Source organism: Phascolarctos cinereus, unplaced genomic scaffold, assembly GCF_003287225.1.
Source record: "Phascolarctos cinereus isolate Bilbo 61053 unplaced genomic scaffold, phaCin_HiC Scaffold_5;HRSCAF=322, whole genome shotgun sequence".
In the NCBI taxonomy this organism is placed as follows: domain Eukaryota; kingdom Metazoa; phylum Chordata; class Mammalia; order Diprotodontia; family Phascolarctidae; genus Phascolarctos; species Phascolarctos cinereus.
Genome location: NW_027555958.1, coordinates 153,815,641 through 153,837,214, shown reverse-complemented (window position 1 = coordinate 153,837,214; position 21,574 = coordinate 153,815,641). Strand labels below are relative to the sequence as shown.

The following is a 21,574-nucleotide window of genomic DNA, read 5'->3' as shown; positions in this document are numbered from 1 at the left end:
CCCCATATTGTATTGTATCAGGTAATTATGAACTGCCACGGAATGTGAAAGTTTGGGGCCCAAGAATAATCTACGGATCCTTTCAGTCAGTGTGCATCGTAATTTAGCACCTCCAATGTTTCTTAACTCCCATGGAACCATTCATTCCTCTTAACAGAGGAGGGGGGGGAGAGGGAGAGGGAGAGGGAGAGGGAGAGGGAGAGGGAGAGGAGAGAGGGAGAGGGAGAGGGAGAGGGAGAGGGAGAGGGGGAGAGAGAGAGGGGAGAGAGAGAGAGAAAGAGAGAGAGGAGAGAGAGAGAGAAAGAAGAGAGAGAGAGAAGAGAGAGAGAGAGAGAGAGAGAGAGAGAGAGAGAGAGAGAGAGAGAGAGAGAGAGAGAGAGAGGAGATTCTTGGAGGGAGAAGAGTTTTGAAGTCCAGGAAAGAGGCAGCCAGAAGTAAGGGCGGGGCAGGGTAGAACTCTAGAGGGTGTGGCTGTGGGCGCTGGCCACTCCGGAGTTCTGAGAGAGCCGGCTTCTCCTGGCCATCCTGGGGAGCTCTGGACATCATCCGATGGCCTCCACTCTGAGAACGCACAAGTGCAAACTAGTTGGCACGGAACTTGGGAAACCCGGGAGACACTAAGGGGGTGGAGTGAGTGAGTGGGGCCACAAGGCGGTGGTGGGATTAACTTTTTGTATGCGACTGAGGGATGGGAGCTGTTGCCCTTTAAAATAAAAGGAAAAGGGGCGGGGGCTAGGAGGAAGAGATGCTCTACTTCCTAATGGGGTCGACAGAAAGACTGCGACCCAGAAAAGCAAGCTTTCTTTGGAACCAAGAGGAAAGCCTAGTGCTAGGAGGCGGGGAAAGAAGGCGTCTCCAGCGGGATAAGGGAAGAAAAGGGATCAAGGACTTTTTCGAGGGGCGTCATCGAGCCCCTGATCTGTCTCTACGTTGAGGGTTCCCGCTGAGGATCACAAAAGGGCAGCCACAGGCCGCCGTCCGCGGGCACTGATTGCCGTCACAAGACCTCAAGCCGTTCGAACCCTAGGACCATCAGCTCCAGCGAGTTGCTAGTTCAGCCTTCCCGGCGGAGCTGCCAAAGCTCTGGTGTAATCAGCAAACTGAGATCCCTCTCTCTACTAGCCCATTTCCCTACCTCTCTCTCCTCGCCCCCTCCCCAGTCACCCCCGCCTAATTTGCAACAGCAACCTCTAGGACTGACGCCTCCAGTGAGATCTTGGGGGATTCTAATCCCCACCCTAATAAATATAAAATAGATAATTTAGTTACACACATTGCAAGGGCGCAACGATGGGGAAGAAAGGCACTGAGGATGGTGAGAAGGGCAGAGGATGGGGGGGCAGAAGGGAAACAAGGAGGAAGAGGAGGAGGAGGAGGGGGAGGAGGAGGAGAAGGCGGCAGGAGCGAGGTGAGCCGCCTCCTGCCAGTCCCTGCAGAGGATGAATAGCCAAGTCTAAGAAGCCCCCGCAGCCCGAGCCAGAGCGGAGCGGAGCAGCATCCGCGTCTTCTGTGACGGCGGAAGCCCCGCCTGCTCCCTGAGCCGGGGGGCTGTCCTAGCGCCCCCACCTTTTTTCTCCTTCCGAATCCCCCCCCCAAATCCATTCCCTTCCCCTACTCCCCCTCCCTCTCTCCCTACCCCGCCCCCTGTTCACTGAAGGCACTGGGCTCTCTGGCTGGCGCGCTCTTCTGCCAGGCACACACTAGAGACACACTCACACACGCACACATACACACTCACTCACGCGCGCGCGCGCACGGGCGCGCGCACACACGCATAGAATCCACATCCAAGCACACAGAGCAGCTCGCTCTCGCTCTCTCAGTCTCCCTCTCTGGCCTCTGTCCCCCTTCTCCCATGCAGACTGACAGAGAGACGGAACATGGCTGACGACTCCACAGGGCATCGAGGATGCAGCCCGGTGGCGGCGGCTGCAGCAGCGGCGGCGGCGGCCGCAGCAACAGCGGCGGCAGGGGCGGCAGCAGCAGCAGCAGCAGCAGCAACAGCGGTGGCGGCGGCAGCAGCAGCAGCAGCAGCAGCGGCAACAGCAGCAGCGGCAGCAGCAGCAGCAGCAGCACAGGCGGCGGCGACTCCCGCGGCTGCATCATCGGCATCCCTCAGACTACCAGAGCTCCCTTTCCCTCTGACAGTCACTGACGTCTATTGCCGCTAGAAGAGTTCCCGCTCCCCTAGCTCCTGATCCCCCTTTCCTACCTCCGGCACCTCTGTCTCTCTCTCTCCTCCTCCTCCTCCTCCTCCTTCTTTCCCCCTTCCTCCTCCTCTTCCTTCACCGCCACCGGCAGCACCGGCGGCCGCCGCGGCCGAGGCACCCAGGCAGGCGGCGGCGGCGGGAGCAGCCATTTCATCACCCCAGAAACCAGACACAAAAACATGGCAGAAATGGAGAAAGAAGGGAGACCTCCCGAAAATAAAAGGAGCAGGAAGCCGGCTCACCCTGTGAAAAGGGAGATCAATGAGGAAATGAAGGTATTTATAAACCCCACTGGCTGGGTAAAGCTTTCTTTTTTTCTTTTGCTCCCCCCCCTTTTGCAGTTGCATTTTTTTTTAAGGGATCGCTTGTCAATTTCTGTAGGATGCACTGAATGTCTCAGCTCCGCCTCCCGGGTGGAAAATAGGGGCTAACTCCCAGCCTTCAATCCTGCAAATCGACTGCTTTGACTGACAGAGCGAGGGAGAGGAAGACAGAAAAGAAGAGAGGGGAAAAGAGAGAGTGAAAAAGAGAGGAAAGAGAAGAGCCCTCACACATAATACTTAGTCTAATAAAACCCAGGGAGTTACGGAGACATCCAGGAAAGGAGGAGGGGAATAGGGGACGGGTGGGGCATAAAGAAAGCTTGACTAATCGTTTGTGCAGTTCCTTCTGATAAAACCTTTCTCCCTGTGAACCCTCCAAAGTTAGGGAGCTGCCTTGATGGGGCAGGCACCTCTGGAAAAGCGCTTTCCTCTTCCTCTTTTTCTCCTTTCCTTTCCCACCCCCTTTTTAAAATAGCCAGCTGCAACGGTATAATTAAATTGTCAAAGTGAAATGTTATGGACTGAACCGCACATAATTTTTGTGCTACACGGAGGGACTCCCCCCTTTCCCTGCTCTTTCTGTCCCCCCCACCGCCCCTTTTCTTTCACTCTCTTTCTACCCCACCTCCTTTTTTTGCTTCCCCCCTTACATGCTTCACTTCACAGTTAATCAAACCCGAGTAAGTCCTGTTGAAAGAAAGCTGTCTGAAGGAGCTGTTTTTGACAGCAGTGTATTTATTGTTCAGAGGGGGGTAGCCCCGGTGTCCTATCTGATATAAAGACCTGCCAGTCCAGCTGTATTCCAGAGGTTGTGCAGGAGGTTGGCATTCCAGATGTTCAGTTTCTAGCGGTTGCACAAGAACACAGCTCAGGACATTTTTTTTTTTCCGTGAGGTTGCAGCTTTTGGCTAGATGAGAGTTTTTTCTGTGTTGACTTTACACGTCTGTTCTGGTGTTGCTTCCCTCCCTTCCCCCTCCTTCCCGGTCTGTTTTTTCTTCTGAGTCACAAACAGGTAATAGGTATTAGAGAATTTAGTTTCTAGCCTTTTGGATCTGCTAGGGCATTGCTTGCATAGAATATTTTAAACTGGCCCATTTGGTCACTTTAAAAAATCCTTTAATTCACGTTGTTGAACCAGATGTTTAAATTTATATTTGAAGGACCCAACTCAAAGAAACTAGTATTACATTATGACAAGCTTAGAGTATTTTAATTTTTTTAATCAGGACCCCCCCCATTTTATCACATTTTCCTTGCCGCTCAAGCATAGTGAGCACCTGGTTGCTTGTATGTGTATAATAAATATTACATACACATGTGCTTATTGTTTGCATGATATCTTTCTCCCCTTTCTTTCCTGTCTGAAATGTTAGTGCCCATCTGGATTTTGATGCTAGGATTTTCTTCATCTGTGGGTGAGGGAGGTAGTGTCTCGAAAGGTGAGAAATGGATGTGTAGATGGAATAAGGATGTGGTTCGGACATACTAAGGGAGAACTGCCTTGAAAATTGATGGCTTTTTATGGAAATCACCAGTGATTCTAAGAATGGACAGTGTTTCTTTGAAAGATCAGAAGTTAGTGCTTTTTGATGGGGCTTTCAGGAGTCAGTTACCCCATAGTAAATTATTCTGCCATTCTAATTCCCTCACCATCTTCTCTCACCCTAATTTCAAGATTTTTTTTTCTATTTCATATTATATTGGGAATAGCAGAGAGGTGAAGAGCTCTGCAGACATAGATCACACTATGCCCTGCCCCTTTAAAACATTTTTTAATGTGATCTATATAGATTGCAGCTTTTAAGTTTCATAGGTTCTAGAATTACAAATTAGCTAATTTTAATCAAAACATGTGAAATGTTATCCTGGCTGGATATAAAGGCTGACTGTGCTGGATCCTCTGGATTTGTTTTGTTTACTTTGGCTACAGGCACACTCAGCGGTTTGGGAGATAGTTGTTCTTCTACAGTATAACAGATGTTTGTCTGAACTAGTGAGGAAGAAACAAAAACAACATTGTGTGAAGGGGGAAAATTACACAATTTTAAACTAATGCTTAAGGAATAAGCATTGGAATTAACCTTGGTGCACAGAATTTCCTTTTATTTTTTTTAATCATTGCTAGCTGAAGCTACGAATCTCAATATTTCAATCTGGAGAAGTAAATCTATAGAAAGTCATCAGTTGTCATAATATGATTGCCTTTGAGATCTGTATTTTTTTTTCTTTGATCTGGAATAATATAAATGAGTCCTGGGTGAAGTTTTTATGCCTTCTCTGTGTCAATTATATCAGTTAGCCATGAAATCTCATTTCTAATGGGATGGTTTAATACTTACCCCTCCAATATAACAAGTTAACCTTAGAGAGGGTAGAAGTGTTATTTGTCCTCTCTGATATAATACTGCTTTTAATAAAAACCCACGGGAGGCTTTTTTTTAGAGCCCCCATAAACCTAAAGAAGACTGGAATAACATAACAAATTGGTTATACTGTATAAATATGTGCAACAAAATGTCACGGAGAACACAATGTGCCCTTGTGGAGTTTCATATCTGTAATGCTCAAGCTGGCTGACTGTGTTTCCCTTCATCTGAACTGCTTTCATCTGGACCAGTGTAAAATAAGCTCTGGTAAGTAATCACGGCAGAGCAGAAAGAAAGGAATGTATACAGCAGTAGACAGCCTAAGCTGTAAAAACTGTAACCCGAGCAGCCACAGTGGATCAGATATCAAGGCTTTAAGGTAGGGGAAATGAAAGAGGGAAAGACGAGAGAGGGAATGGAAAAGTCAGCTTGGAAAGTGAAGGATCAGGAGGAGGGCCCCCTTAGGGAAATTTGGCTCAGGGATTAGGGAATTTTATCGTGGTGTACAGTGACCTACTCAGGTTTCAGCCCTTGCTGGATCAAGTTGCTTCCCTTTGCGGGCAGAAAGAAAAAGGACTGGTGTGTATGTGATTTTTTCCCCCCTTCGGGTAATAAAAAGACTATTGGTACAAGTGTCTATTTTAAGTACAGCAAATGCAAGGCACTGTGAATGAGCAATGAAATTACCTCATCACAGAGACTTCCTTCAAGATCTTCTGTTTGATATAGTCATATATTTGCTCGAGGATGGCTAGAGAAGACAAACAGAATCTGAGGTTTTCACATGACACCAGCAGTGTCACTAACAGCCTGGTTTTAATATGACTGGAAGCTAATGGTGGTCGCTGTTTCATTATATCAGATATTAAGTTACATTTTTCTTATCACTAGACTAATGTACAGGACAGTTGTAACAAATTTAAATTTGATACAATACAATTTTGTGTGCAAAAAGCACATGACTGCAGTTTCTACTGTACTTTGATGAAAATATATTCAAACAGAAATGTTTATTTCACTGTGACCTTTACAATGTTTCATTCTTTATCTTTGGTTTCTATTCTTCCTTCTACTTCTTCTTATATTTTAACGCTCATTATTTTTTTTAAATTAATTCAGATTACTTTCTTATAGCCCATGATTGGTATACCTTATTTATTCCTAGAAGAAAGGAAATTTTTCAAAAGGATGACTCTGTGAGTGTACCTCATATTTACTTGTATAGTAAGTTTGTCAAGTACTTTTACATATGTTTTCTGATTTGAGTTTCATAACAACCCTGTGAAGTAAGTAGAGCCAGTATCTTCATTTAACAAATGAAGAAACTGAGACTCAGAGAAGTGATCCATGGTCATACAGCTAGTAAATGGAAAAGCAGGGATTCCAACTTCCCTAGTATTTTCTGATTCTAAATCTGCTGCTCTTCCACTGAGGCTACACTACCTTTCGATACACCATGGTTGCCTACTTCTTCTGGTTCCTAAATATTGGGATCACATCAAACATTGCTTCTTGTTAACTTAATGTGTTATAAACCATCTCACGTGATGTAAAATTGGCATATTTATTTGTAGGAATAGCTGACACGTTTGAGGACTGATTCGATTTTAGTAGCTTATTCTGTACAGCATATATAGTGAAAATGACAAAAATCTGTCAGTGTACATGTACATATATTTTATTATAAATATAATATATGCACATGTATGCATATACATGTAGATGTATATATGAGCATATACACACAGGGTGCCCCAAAAGGCTTAGCAAACTGCACTAAGACTTTTGGGACACCCTGGGTGTGTATGACAACTAAAGAATTCCATCAGCTGGTTGCATAGAATTCGCCACTGATATGACTCAAACTATCCAACAGATGATTAGATTGATTGGGTCATGTTTTCATCCAGTGTGACTATTTGGGGGAAAAAAAAGCTAAAAATGATTAGATCAAACACCTTGCCCTGGAAATTCTCTTACTCAAAACTAATTAATGCATTTGCAATGTTTGGCTTCTTTATCAACTGTAAAACTACAGATTAATCTGCGTTAAAATTTCAGAGGGTTGTCTCTTGTGCCCAAAGAGTTTGCTGTCTATAAATATTCTTAGTAAGTAATTTGTATCTAAAATTGGGCTTCATTCCTGATGCCTACAGCTTAAGACAGATCCATCTGTTAGGGTTTAGTTGTAAACTCATCAGAAGGTTCTCCAGTTTGGGTTCTAACATTCCCAATTTGGTATTGAAAGAAGGAGCTGTATTATGAAGTAAAAGGCTTGATACAGACACCATAGTTTTTGTATAGAGTGCCCTTGGTTGGTTTGTGTCTTTTAAAGGGGGGAGGGAGATAGAGTGGCACAAGTTAATGTGGTTACAAGTTTAAAAGCCACTTACCAATAAAAATAAAATGAACATATTAAAGGTGTGACCATGGAAACCATGTCTTGGTGTCAGACCCAGTTGGTCCGTGATTCCTGGGAAATGTGATGAATTCTGGTTTGGCTTATTCCAAAATTTCAACTGTGGCAGACACCTTTTGTCAATCTTCCTCAGAGGAGCAGTAGCAGTGAATGTGTAATCACATGATACATAGGAGGAGCCAAAATTAAGTTGTGTCCTAGGCCTCAGGACTGGGTTGTAGTATATTACAGTAAAATCATGGATTGCCATTTATAAATCCTTATTATACCATTGATAACCTGCAACCATACCACATGAGGACTCAGTTCAGTTCAGTTTAATCTCATTCAACAAGCATTTATCCAGTATTACCCTGAGCTAGAGTTTGCACTTCTGGGGGTTAGGGGATGAGGAGGTATTCAAAGACAAAAGTAAAATAGTCCTTGAATCCAAGGTGCTTAAATTCTGCTGGATGTGGATCAGTCAAAGGTGGCAAACCTGGGAAGATACAGGAGCCTAGAATTTTAGTTGGAAGGGATATAATGAGGCATATACATATCTTTGGCTCCATTCACATTGGGGATCCTCAGACAAGTTTCCATTTCTGTCTAAGTGTAATGGTGGGCACATTCTAAGGTGTGGTGTGGATGTCTAAGCTTCATCCAACTCGTGGGTCCCAGAGACAAGGAAATGGAAAGGAACCACTCTACTTCCTCCAGAATCTGAAATAAACATTTGAACTAAAAGAAAATGAGTCTGACAGACTCGTTCCTTTCTGCGTTTCCTGCCTTGGAGTTTGCCAAGCATTGCTCTAAGGAGCCAAGGCCTGCTCCCCTTGTGTGAAAGGCTCATAGAAAAGAGGAGGTAACATAGATTTTTTTCCCCTTCTGCAAAAAGAAGGGAGAGAGGGAGAAAAACAAGCCCTGAAAAAGGACACACATGTCAGTGAGCACCAGAGAGTTTTTAAATGGAAGGGGGCACAGGGGAAAATCCTATCCTATTAGAAAGGTCAGACTTCTCCTATGCTTTAATGAAATGTGTCCTTTACAGAGAACCTTTGTCATTTGGTGGAAACATTTTTCTTTAGCAGGCTAATATCAGCAGTAGTATTAATACACGAAGGTAGATTATAAAAATACAAAGTCTAAACATTTCTACTGCAGAATGGCAAACTGGTTACACAGTCAATTTCAATCTAATGAATATTGAAGTTCTTTTGCTGAAAGAAATGAGATATTGTAATATGGTAATATGAGAAAAAATAAATTGTGCTAATGTGAAATTCTAAATAAACAATATCTAGGAAAACAGAGATAAAGGAGTAGGGGACCAAAGGAGGTCAGAAAGATATCCTGAACATATATTTTAGGATCTGAAGACAGATGGGTATTAATATCTCTTACATAACCAAAGGTCTGTGGAATTCTGCACTGATTTAAGTCCAAGGGTTTTTGACAAGGACAGGAGAATAATGTAGCAAATCTTTGTGATTTTGGGTTCAGTCCAGCAGCTGTGTGTGATAGAGATCACAGCTGTGCACAGCTGCACACCTGCCATTCCAGCTACAGAATTACCAAGAGGCCCTGCTTTCAGTTTCACAGAATTTATTTGACCCTTTCAGGACACTTGGATGCACAGAAAGCAGATCAAAGCTTAGGAGAGATGACTGTCTGCTACATGCCACAACAAAACATTTGGAGATGCAGTAAATCATTCATTCATTCAAAAAGCATTTATTAAGCACCTAGTGTGTATTGCACCTTTGGACAAGTTATTTCATCTTCCTATATGTTAGTTACCTCATCTGTAAAGTAGGTATTATACTGAATGGCCTTGGAATTGGAAGGTCCTTTCCAACTTTTTACCTATGAACTTAAGACCATCAACAAAGGAGATCTTATTCTCTGTAAGCATGGATTTTGTATGCACAAGTACATAATTGGAGATTCAGAGTACTAATATCAAACTCACTCAAACCAGGTACCAGAGAGAGCAAGAGAACATGCCTTTCTTTTCATCCTCAGTTCAGACCCAAGTTGCTTTTGTTAGCATGACAATGTATGGAACTTTAGCACCATCAGTCCAGTTCCATTTTTGTCACAGTCACAATAATTGTTATAGCCTTGGTTCTAATAAAGATAAACAGGACACCACAATCATATTAGGAAAGAGTCTCGCCTTCAAAAGGCTTCTCTTTTTTTTTTGAGGCAGTCATGGTTAAGTGACTTGCCGGGGTCACACAGCTAATAAGTGTCTGTGGCTGGATTTGAACTCAGGTCTTTCTGACTTCAGGGCCAGTGCTCTATCTACTGTACCATCTAGCTGCCTCCTCAAAGGGCTTCTCATTGAAAAGTCATGCTCAAGGCAAAAGCAACAAGGACAGCATCCAAAGTTAACATCTCTATGGAGAAACTACCCCTTTCTTGACTTGTTTTTCCTCAGAACAGGCTCTGGCCAATTTTATTAGAAGTTTCACTGTCCAGTAAGTGAAAACTGAAACATGAAACAAAATGAAATCCCAGCTGATTTATTTTTCACTGTTTAAAAGTTTCTAATGGCATATTCTCATCTTGGACAGCGGCATTATCAAATATAAATAAGTAAAACATTGAGCCAGATTAGCATAGACTCGGGACCTGGTGTATGCCTGAGAATGCAGTCAGAAACTCTATTTTAATTTAGTTCAATTACTAATTCACTCTGAAACTTTAGACAAGCTTCTTAATCCCTTTTGCATATTCAGTTACTTCACCTCTAACAGTAGGTCAAATGGTACCTGACAGAAAACTGTCATCAATGTCAGTCCTTAGAAATGGAGGTTGAGGAGGAGACATAAGATTTTCAAACAAGACTTTTAATGGCTGGTGGAGCTCTGGATTAGAAATGAGGAGCTGTGGGTTTGAAACCAGCTTCGGACACTTACTAACTGTGTGGTCATGAATATGACACTTAATCTCTAAGTCTACTAGCTGCGTGATAATGGATATGGCACAAAGTTTCAGGGCCTCAGTTTCTTCAAATCTTTAAAAAAGGAGTAATAATAGAGGTGGAACAGTAGGTAGCTCACTGGACCTGGAGTCAGAAAGATTCATCTTCCTGAGTTCAGATCTAGTCTCAGACACGTACTAGTTGTGTGACCCTGGGCAAGTCTCTTAGCCCTGTTTACGTCAGTTTTTCCTCATCTGTCAAATAAGCTGGAGAAGGAAATGGCAAATCAGTCCAGTATCTTTGCTAAGAAAACCCCAAGTGGTGTTGATAAGACTTGGACATGACTGAATAACAATAATATTTTCACTAGCTGCCTTGCATGGTTGTTATGGATGAAGCATTTTACAAACTTTAAAGTATTATATAAATGGATTACTATTTTTGTTAAAAACTTGTTTCATTCATCTTGTGCTGAGATTTCTTAGTTATACTCAGTTCTGTTGTTATTTCAACTTATGATATTTTTGCTAATTTTATTTCTTTAATTCCTTCAGTGTGATCCCTTTTGTTGTATCTTGAGAAAATTGTGGTTTTGATTGCTAGTACCTCTGTTGGCATAGTTTGAGTTTTCTTTTGGCATTCTTGTCTCTGCCCTTTATAATTCATAATATTGCTTCATTTCTTAATTTATAATTTTTCTTTTGTTTGCTCATTTCTTTGAATTTTTTCCCTAAAAACATTTGTTTTTAGGGTTTCTGGGGTTTTTTTGCTTCTTTTTGGTATTTCTTTTGTGGTTTTTTAGAACAATATTGGAAAGCTAGGCTGTCTTGTGATGTCAAATTTGATCAACATCCAGGAAGTTGTCCATTATCATATTATGGATACAACTTTAATTAGCAGGCACAGCTACATTTTTCCTGCCCCTTACATTGTACAGGATTGTGAATTTCTCTTCTTTTTAAAACAGTTACAATTTGTGCTACATAGACTTGTGTGACATGCCAGTAGATATTTGAAGTTATATGGCTCCTCTTTATCCTTATTGATGCATAGATATTTCTGATCTTCATATGTCTGAGGTTACCCCTAATCCAAACCCCAAAAGATCTCTTCTGAATTTTGTTAGAAATTACATTTCATTGCTCTTTGAGAAACCATTTAAATTTATTGCCGTTTTACTTGTCCCAATAGAATGCACGTTCTTTGATGATAGCTGCTATCTCACTTTTGTATCTGTATCTCTAGCACCTCTCACATTCTAGGCACTTAATAAATGCTCACTGATTGTTTGGAAGTACTATGTTGGACATTGTGGGAAATAGAAAAAATTATAATGTATTTTGTCATCAAGTAGTCTGACTGGAAAGACTGATATTTCACTTGAACTGGGTTGAAGAGGAGATAGGAGAGAAGGGGTGAGGAAAGAATTTTAAAATTATCCTTGCTTTTGTTCCTCATTAGGATCTGAGACATGACTTTATAAGACTTTGAAAATTCTCTGTTCTATTTTATAGGTTATTATATTAAAAACTGTTAATTCAAGGGAGTAGATATATTGGCCATGGTTGGAAAAGACAACTTTTTTTAAATTGTTTCAGTGCTGTCTGCCCTTATGTTCTTACAACAATTCAATGCTTACAAAATGCTTATAAATGCTTACAATTAAATTTAACAGCCATTCATTAATTATGTTGCAGTAGTACAAGCACTGGATATTTGGATTCAAAGTACCTGGGTTTGAGTCCTGGCTCTGCCATTACCTGTGGACAGGTCATAACATTTCTGGGCCTAAAATTAAATTACCTTGAAGGTCACTTCAGGCTCTAAATCTGTGAGTATTTCATGCTACAGTAGGAAGGGACTCTCCTAGGTTCTAGAGTACATATAGAACCTAGGTTAGGGTAATAGATCAAGTGCCAGACTTGGTGTCAGGAAGACACGTCTTCAGGTGTGTGTTCAAATCTGACTTCAGATACTTACCAGCTGGGTGACCCTGGGCAAGGCACTTCACCTCTATCTGCCTCAGTTTCCTCATCTGTAAAACTGAATGATAACAGCACCTATCTCCAGGGTTGGTGTGAGGACTGAATGAGATATTGTTCAGTCCTTTTCAGTCATATCTGATTCTTTGTGACCCCATTTTGGGATTTTCTTGGAGTGATTTGCCATTTCCTTCTCCAGCCCATTTTTATAAATGAGAGAAATGAGGCAAATGGGAGTTAAGTGACTTGACTGGCCAGTAAATGTCTGAGGCCAGATTTGAACACTGGAAGATAAGTGTTCCTGATTTGAGGCCTAGCACTCTATCCACCCACCCTGATGCCCCTCATATAAGTGCTAGCTGTTATTATAATACAAAATTTAGAAGAGATACCTCACACACTCTCCTTTCATATTATTTGCATATTTCACATATCACTCTTATTTACACAGTAGGAGTCTTCCTGTTTCACGTTATTCCCTTTCATGCATTTTACATTCAAGCCACACTAGAATTCCAGCTATTCTTCAAACACCTACTATTTGCTGTCTGTGTGTCTTCATGTAGACCATTTCTCATGACTTATGCCAGGAATGTACTTCTCACTTTCATTTATTTCATATTGAAATAAATAGTATTATCTTTCATCCCCATATCTCCAATGCCTAGTACAGTACCTTGCACATATTAGGTGCTTGATAGATTTTTTTAATCAGAGGGGTATATATCATATCCATATCATGCATATATTTGTGTTGTTATTCAAGTCATTTTCAGTCATGTCCAACTCTTTATGATCCCATTTGGGGTTTTCTTGGCAAAGATATTGGAGTGGCATGCTATTTCCTTCTCCAGCTCATTTTGCAAATCAGGAAACTGAGGCAAATAGGGTTAAGGGGCTTGCTCAAGGTCACATATCTAGTCAGTGTCTGAGGCCAGAGCTGAACTCAGGAAGATGAGTCTTCTTGACTTCATGCCCAACACTGTATCCACTGCACCATCTAGCTGCCTCTACACAAACATGGGAATTATGGAAAGTACTGTGTAGTGAGGTGACAGAAAACTAAGGGGAGATGATGAAGGAAGACATCCTGGAGGAGGTGTTGGCAAGAAAAATGATCTGTTAATTAAATTTTGACCTACTATGTAAAAGGTAGTATGCTAAGTATTAGAGATATAAAGACAAAAATAAAAGGTGTAGGGGACCTCCTGTGTAAATACTTGGAAGTAGAAGCTAGAATGCTGACTTCAGGAAATAATTAATGGTTTGATTGGGTGGGAATATGGAGTTCTCAAAGGAGGTAGTATTAAGGCTGGGAAGTTAAGCAGGAGCCAGAGTATGGAAGGCCTTAAATGTTGAACTGGGTATTTGTATTTAATCTCAGTCAACAGGGAGTCTCTGAAGGTTTTGAGTATGGGAATGATTGGGTCAGATCAGTGCCTTAAGAGAAAGGTGATTTTGGCAGTTAAGTCAATGGTGTATTGGAGAAGACAGAGACTGAAAGTGAGGAGGTCAATTAGAAGGCTGCCATTTTGAAAATTTTTTATATGCATTGCAGAAGTATTTTGAGATTATTTGAGATTACTTTGAGATGATCATTTTCAAACTGCTATACAGTTCTCAATTATCTGCCAACACAGAAGGGAATGGCAGGATGGATAATGTAAAATTAATTTATACTGTGCTTTTGAAAGTATATAGTATTTACATTTGTGTATGTGATATTTGATATCCAGGAAATTAACCTGAAAAAAAAAGAAATGAAAGATATCAGTTATGAAAATCCAATACAGGAAGAACTGGATGTCTGGGCATTTTTCTTTCCTATGTCTTTTTTTCTTATTGTCAGCAGCGTGCTGGTTTATATTAAACAACCAGATCTTCAATGACAACAATGAAAAGACACTTTTAAAGTTTAACTTACATCCTTCACATTTTCTCTAACACCTTCTTAAATCTAGACAATGTACAAAACAATAAATTGAATCCAGATTCATAGCATTTGCCAATTTCTGAAGTGTAAGTGCTCACGTGAAAAAATTTTACAATCATCTTTCATACTCCTTCAGACTGATGCTTGGTTTATTCACTCTTCGAGTTTACCTGGAGCTGGAGAAGGAGATAGAAATCTGAATATAGTGTGCTAAGTATTCTGAGTTCCAAAATAAACAGATGGAATTGTGATACCAACAAAGTCACAATTAAGAAGATTAGGCACCATGTATAGTGAGTATCCAATATTGTCAGCAAAGCAATCACTTAATAGAATGGGTACTAGCTATGAATAATATTGAAAACAAGATAAATCTAATAATAAACATACCCTGATTTGAGAATTAACTTCATGTCTATAATAAGAACATTCTACTGATATGTATCCTTTATAACACCTATACCTTTAGCTCTTTTAGCTACTGATCAAATGAGAGAGCATTTGTTGTTCAGTTGTTTTTTAGTCATTTCTGACTCTTTGTGAGCCCATTTGGGGTTTTCTTTGAAGAGATACTAGAGCAGTTTGCCATTTCCTTCTCCAGCTCATCTTACAGATGAGGTAACTGAGGCAAACAGGGTTAAGTGACTTGCCTAGGGTCACATAGGTAGTAAGTGTCTGAGGTTGGATTTGAACTCAGGTCTTCCTGACTCCAGGCCCAGTGTGCCAACTAGCTGCCCTAATAGAATAAATAACAATACATATGAAGTGTTTTTCAAAGCTTAAAATCTAATAGAAATTTGAATTATTATGTATACTGTTTTAGGAGCCAAACATATATTTGAACTGGGTTGGTACAGTGTGATACAGTAGAGAGACCAGCATGACAGAAGTTAAGAACTAAATTTTAGTCCTGACTTTGCCACTAACTTGCTGTGACCTTTCATGAAAGTTGTTTGATCTCTCTAAGCCTTAGTTTTCTTAACTCAAGAAACATAATTCTACTTGTTCTGCCTACTTCAAAATTTATTGTAATGATCAAATGTGATCATACATAAGAATGTGCTTCTTAAAAGTTAAAAGGAAAATAGGAAGGAAGGAAGAAGGAAAGAAGAAAAGAAGGAAGAAAAAAGAGAGAAAGGATAGAAGAAAGGAAGGAAGGAGGGAAGGAAAGAAAAAGGCAGGAATGACAAAGGAAGGGAAGAAGGGAGAGAACAAGCATTTATTTACTATGGATCAGGTACAATGCTAAGTGCTTTAGAGGAGGGCTTCTTAAAGCTTTTTCCACTTGGGACCCCTTTTTGAATTTTTGGCATTGCATGGCCTGAGAGCATGCACAGTGCAAAGTGCTCATGCTTTGTATTCAGAACCAAGGCTACAATGCAGTTGTATGAAGCAACATGGGCAAGTGCTGTCAGAAACCTTGGATTCATTATGTGTTTGGATTTTTAATTAATTTTTGGTTGTTGCACATTTAGAGACCAAATTTTTCAAGACCCCACACAGGCTTGGGACCCACAGTTTTAGAGGAAGGAGGGAATAAGCATTTAGATAGTGCCTACTATGTGCCAAGCACTGTGTTAAACACTTTACAAATATGATCTCATTTCCTATACAGATATAAAGTAGGACTATAACAACATTCTTTTTTAAAAAATTTCATTTCTGACACTGATACTTCAATGGATCTGTGATCTTATAAGTGTCAGTGCTCTCCACTAATGGTGCTGATTGTAACACATTCAAATCTTTTTATCCTTATGACTCTTGGTATCTTCCCACGAATCCCCATGCAATATGCTGATGGCCTACCTACCTACCTACCTACTTGGTGGATTCCAATGGAGCACTTGTAGACTGTCTTGTTATTCTGCCCTTGAATTCTGTGGTGGGCACCCTTCCTTTTCTGGTCATGTATCTCTCCAACAAGACCTTTTTATACCTCCTTCCTGGTAAGTTCATTGGTATGTTGCAACCTACCCATAATTCCAGTGTCCCTCTCCCTAGCTCTTTGGGTAACCTACAACTTTGATTTTTTTAGAGACTGTAATATTTCATGGCTTGTAGCCATACAACATTACTGGAAGAATTTTTTTATTATATATATTTTATTTTTGCCCGTATTATATGTTAAAACCTTTTTAAAAACATTTTTTAAATGTTTTGAGCTTCAAATTCTATCCCTCCCTTCTGCCCTCCCTTTCTCCCCCTGCCTGATATAGTAAGCAATTAGATATAGGTTATACATGTGTAATCATGTAAAATATTGGAAGAATATTGATGTTAAAAAGATGGGGCTTTGTTTCAGGAAGCAGCTCAGGATCATTAAAAGCACTGTGTAATTTCTCAAAAGCAATCTCACCTGTTCACCTACTTCCATTAAATTCTGCGTCCAGTTCATTTTCTTTCTTTTCTGCCTGGGGTGTGTGTGTGTGTGTGTGTGTGTGTGTGTGTGTGTGTGTGTGTGTGTGTGTGTGTGTATGTGTGTGAGAAAGATCCTATTACAGCATCATCACAAATTATACATACACACACACACACACACACATACTACTGTATGAGCTCTATGAAGCTGTCCATCTATATAGCATAGTCTGAATAACAGGTATTCTTCACCCACTTCACTTTTCCATATGCATAGTTAGGTCAAACACTTTTAATTGATTTTAGATCTTGTTGAGGAGACTGTGCAATGTTCTGGAGCTTAATGGAATGTAAATAATGCCATCTACAAACAGGAGCATGTGGAGGATGTTACCCTCTATAGGGAATCCCATTTTGATTTGGATTTCATGCTTTCTTTTAAAAAAAAAGTTTTATTGATATCTTTTGTTTTTGTATTACCTTCCTTTCCCACTGTATCTCTCCTGCCATTGCCTTTCCCAGAGACCTATCCTTTAAGATAATGAATAAAAAAATAGGGAAAAAAATTCAGTAAAACTAACCAGCACATTAAAAAAAAAAACCCAAAAGCACCTAACTGACCTATGAAGCATTCCATGACAATGCTCCCTCACCTCTATGAAGAAGTGGGGCTAAGTGATTTTTTTTAACTTATCTTTTCACTGAGGCCAAGCTTGGTCATTATAATTTTTAGCATTTAATTTCAATTGTTATGTTATTATTCTTTTGACTTACTCTGTTGTATATATTGTTCTCCTAATTCTGCTTACTTCACTTTGCTGTAGTTTATATGAGTGTTTCCTTATATCTCTGTATTCATCATATTTGTCATTTCTTACAGAATAGTATTATTCTATTACATTTATTTGCCAATCAATGGCTGTCTACTCTATTAACAATTCTTTGCTAAATGACTGCTATAAATATTTTGGTAGGATCTTTCCTTTTGTACTCAGCCTCCTCCTTGACAGTAGCAGACAAATAACTACAGGGAGTATGTTTACTCGTTTTTATGCTTTATTTGATATTAAGAATCAGTTTGTCCAACAAAGTTATTTCTATTGTTATATCCTTCCAGAAATCTTGTATGATTTCAATATATACAAGGAGAATACCTTGTTAAGGGAAATCATTTAAGGCAACATTTTGTTCTACTGAATTAAATGCTTTTATGTAGTGTACAAAAAATAAACAGTGGGACCTTATATTCTCTGGACTTTTCAGTCAATTGTGTAACTGTGAAGGTGTGATCTCCCGTAGAATATAGAATATGGATAAGAATGTCTATTCCCTTCCCATAACTTTATCACAGACTCTCTTGATGCATATGTTGGTCTTCATAAACATTATCCCAGTCTGTTTTGGGGATTTAGAAACATTTGGAAAAGAGTCTAAATTCTGATACAAATAGCCCTTTTTATGTTTGGGTTTTAACTCACGTAAGGAAAGGGTTGTGGATTCAGGGGACATCCAGGAATGAGAACCTCAAGGGGAAGTCAGAGGCAACAAGGAAAAGAGACCAAAGTGGCCATTGGACATCTTTGGGCCATGGGAAAAGGAGTAAGAAAGTTCAGTAATGGTCCTTGGAGAGTCTACTCCTTGGTCTAAGTGCCCCCATCTTCTGTCTGGGAGATGGCTAGGGTCTTATCTCCTCCTTCAGGGCAGCAACGTCATGGGGCTGGAAGCCAACATCTCCAAAATTAGGACCACAAATTGAGGCAGCATAATGTCATAGATAGGGGACCAGACTTGAAGACAGGAAGACATAGATTTAAATATTATACAAGATATTGGCTGTGTGATCCTGTGTAAATCATTTAGGCTCTCTGTGCCTCAGTATCCTCATCTGTAAAATGAGGGGATTGGACTACATGGCTTCTAATTCTCTAAAGCTATGTTCCTGTGATACAATAGTGATATTTACTGAAGTGTACTAGACCATATCACTTCCTAGAGCAGTAGTCCAAGAGGCTAGGACCAGGCATTTTATTGGGAGGGCCAGCATCTTACTCAGGTACAATAGGATAGTTTGCCCCCTCTCATGTTACATGGAGGAGGTACCAATTAGTGAGGTTGAATGGGGCAGAGAAGTTTCTAATGTGAAAGATTTCAGGTATAGAAGATTATGGAGAAGTGAAAGAATACCAGACTGGAGGAGGAGGCATGTCTAGAATAGTTAGTCTGTTGCTAGAAAGGCTAGACTCTCCAAACGAGCAGATTTTTAAGGACTACTCAGATTTTGTAGCAATAAGAAAATAGGTGTATGATCAATAATTATCAGTATTTTCTGGATCATTTTTTCAGTGACAATAAAGTCCAAGATTTTCTTCCCAAGTACTTGTTATCCTCCTATATTTCCGATATCCTATGAGTCAATCCACTTACACCTTCAGAACTGTGGTCTCTTTGGTCTAGTCCAGATGGGCATTTCCACATCCCTCATGTAGCATGCTGGGGACTGTGTGGTTAGATTGCTCAGTATAAGCAGGAATTTCTTTAAGAGTTTATCAGAAATGCTTCTGATCCTAAGGAGCTATGACATCCTTTAATTTCATAGAATTTAAAGGTGGAAAGGACTTCAAGAAGTCACTTAATCCTGCTCTAGATCATGTCAATCAAAAGTCTTCAATGGCTTTTCATTGCCTTAAAAAGAAAGTAAAACTCAGCAGTCTGCCATTCAGGGACCTCCATGATCGGGCAATATCCTATCTTTACAGACATATTTCTTACTATTTTCTTTCAGGGATGCTCCAGACAAATTAGATTATTCTGTTTCCTTGATATACAGCCTGTGCTTTCCTGTCTTTGCTTTTTCTTCCTTTTTCGTAGAGCCTCTTCCCCCAATTTCTACCTGCTGAAACCTACCTATCATTTGGGGTTGAACTCAAAAACTGCCTTCTCTGAAAAACCTTCCTTCATTCACTGCAAGCAGGTTTTTAACAATCCTTTCTGTGAACCCCTATTGTTCTCTCTAGCTTTTATAACACATCATATTCTGCCTTATGTTACAGTTTATATGCTTGTTTCCCCCTATTAGATGCCAAGCTGATTGAAGATGACTTATTTATCTATGAGTCTTTCTTTTTTTTATCTTTTCTTTTCTTTTCTTTTCTTTTCTTTTCTTTTCTTTTCTTTTCTTTTTTTAAAGGCAGCTGGGGTTAAGTGACTTGCCCAGTCACACAGCTAGTAATTGTCAAGTGTTTGGTCTGAGGCCGGATTTGAACTCAGATCTTCCTGACTTCAGGGCCAGTGCTCCATCTGCTACGCCACCTAGCTGCCCCTATCTATGAGTCTTTCATAGCACTTAGCTATGATTTTGTACATAAGTTTGCCAAAAGACATTGTTTGTTGAATTAAAATGAGTTGGATGTAAGCCACACAAAGTAGAGTGTTGTATGTGTTATAGGGAAGCAAATTCTATAATCTCTTTTGGCACAATAACCTGTTTTTATTATTATTTAAGTGATGATTCCTTATGTTGAGCCTAAACATTACTTTCTGTATTCTAAATCCATTTTTTCCATATAGAAACCCTAGAGTATATCATATACCTGGTGATAGATAATTCCTAAAATACCTATCTCACAGCATTGTTGTAAGGAAAATACTTTGTAAACCATAAAATGGTATACAAATATGAGCTATTATTATTATTATTATTTTGTTTGCTGAGTTTCAACCCTGAGAACCAACAAATTATAAGAATGTACTTTATTGCTTTGGTTCAGTTTAGTATCAGGTCCATTCAGAACAAAGAGGTAAGTCTCCTGCTAGGAAAATGCTGAAGGTCTGGGCTTGGGTCTTTCTCTCTTCATTATGTGCAGCATATCAGAGTGTGATTACAATCCAGCTTCAGTACTAGCTCACCTTGTTTTATCAAGATTACTTTTTACTTCCAGATTTATAGTTTCTGTGTTGAAATATTTAGAAGTTTGTGTTTGTGTTTTATGATTTGAGGGAATGTCCAGCCTTAAATACAATGCCTTGCTTTCATTGACATTGTTAGGGTACTATCATCATGGACTGCAGAGGTCCCATTTTGACATAGCTCTGTCCAAGAGAGTAGGGAAGAGCTCAAAAGGTCTTGGTCAAGGATAAACTAATCATTGATCTTTCGATAGGTTATCACTGTCTTGCCTTTTGATATATAATTCCCTCCTCAGCTCTGCTTCCCTCTCTACCTTCAAGACGTCTCAAGCACCACCTTTGACATCAAGTCTTTCCTGGTCTTTTGCCCTAATTGCTAGTACCATCCTCCCCAACTCTCTTGTAGGAAACAATTTTGTATTCATTCTTGTTCTGTTTATTAGATTTATATCCCACCCATTGCAATGTAATGTCCCCTCCATTAGAACATAAGCTCCCTATAAATAGAGATTGTTTAATTCATTGTATTTGTATCCCTAGTGCCTAGTTCAGTATGCTTAACATTTGTGATTGCTCAATTGAGAACTAAAGTAGTTTGCAGTTCAACCCAAATCTAAGATTTTCTTTAGGGACATAGGACATAAGAGAGTACAAAGATACAGGCAGGCTCTAAGGAAAAGTCATCCATATATCCAGTGTCCCTATGGTGGTATGGTTTTGCTTGAATATCCCTCTTGCTTGTCTTCCTTGCAAAATGCATTGGTGCTATCACCAAAGTGCAGTGGGCCAACTGAATTCCAGACCAAGGTTATCCTTACTTTTGTCTACTCCCTCCAGGCAGCCTCAGAACAGAAGAACAGCTGATGTGCCCTTGTTTAGGGCTAATGGTTACAGCTGCTGACCGCCTGCTTCATAGATCAACTGTCCTGCTTTCCCTATTGTAGTAAACAATATTCTTTCTTTAAGACTGGTCCTTCTTCCTTTCCCTTCCTGGAGGAAGAAGGGTGCCCCTATCTCTTCATGCACCCCTAGTAGGGGATCAACTAGAGGCTACGAAGGTCTTGCCAGTTATGTTGGTGTTAGTCCACTGCCTTCTCCTAAATTAGGGTTTCTGCCTATATGATTGGTTTCAGTGCATCCTAGACTGCCTTCCTTTCTTCCTTTC

General features: G+C 40.2%; 1 protein-coding gene across 1 annotated transcript in view; it reads left to right on the top strand.

Moving 5' to 3' along the window:
- The first annotated feature begins 1,901 nt into the window (after positions 1 to 1,901).
- Positions 1,902 to 21,574, top strand: part of SOBP (sine oculis binding protein homolog) — a 225,915-nt gene continuing 206,242 nt past the window's right edge. Inside the window, 1 exon segment of the mRNA XM_021008078.2 lies at positions 1,902 to 2,485. Within this exon segment, the coding sequence (XP_020863737.1) occupies positions 2,390 to 2,485 (96 nt within the window). The 5' untranslated portion in view covers positions 1,902 to 2,389.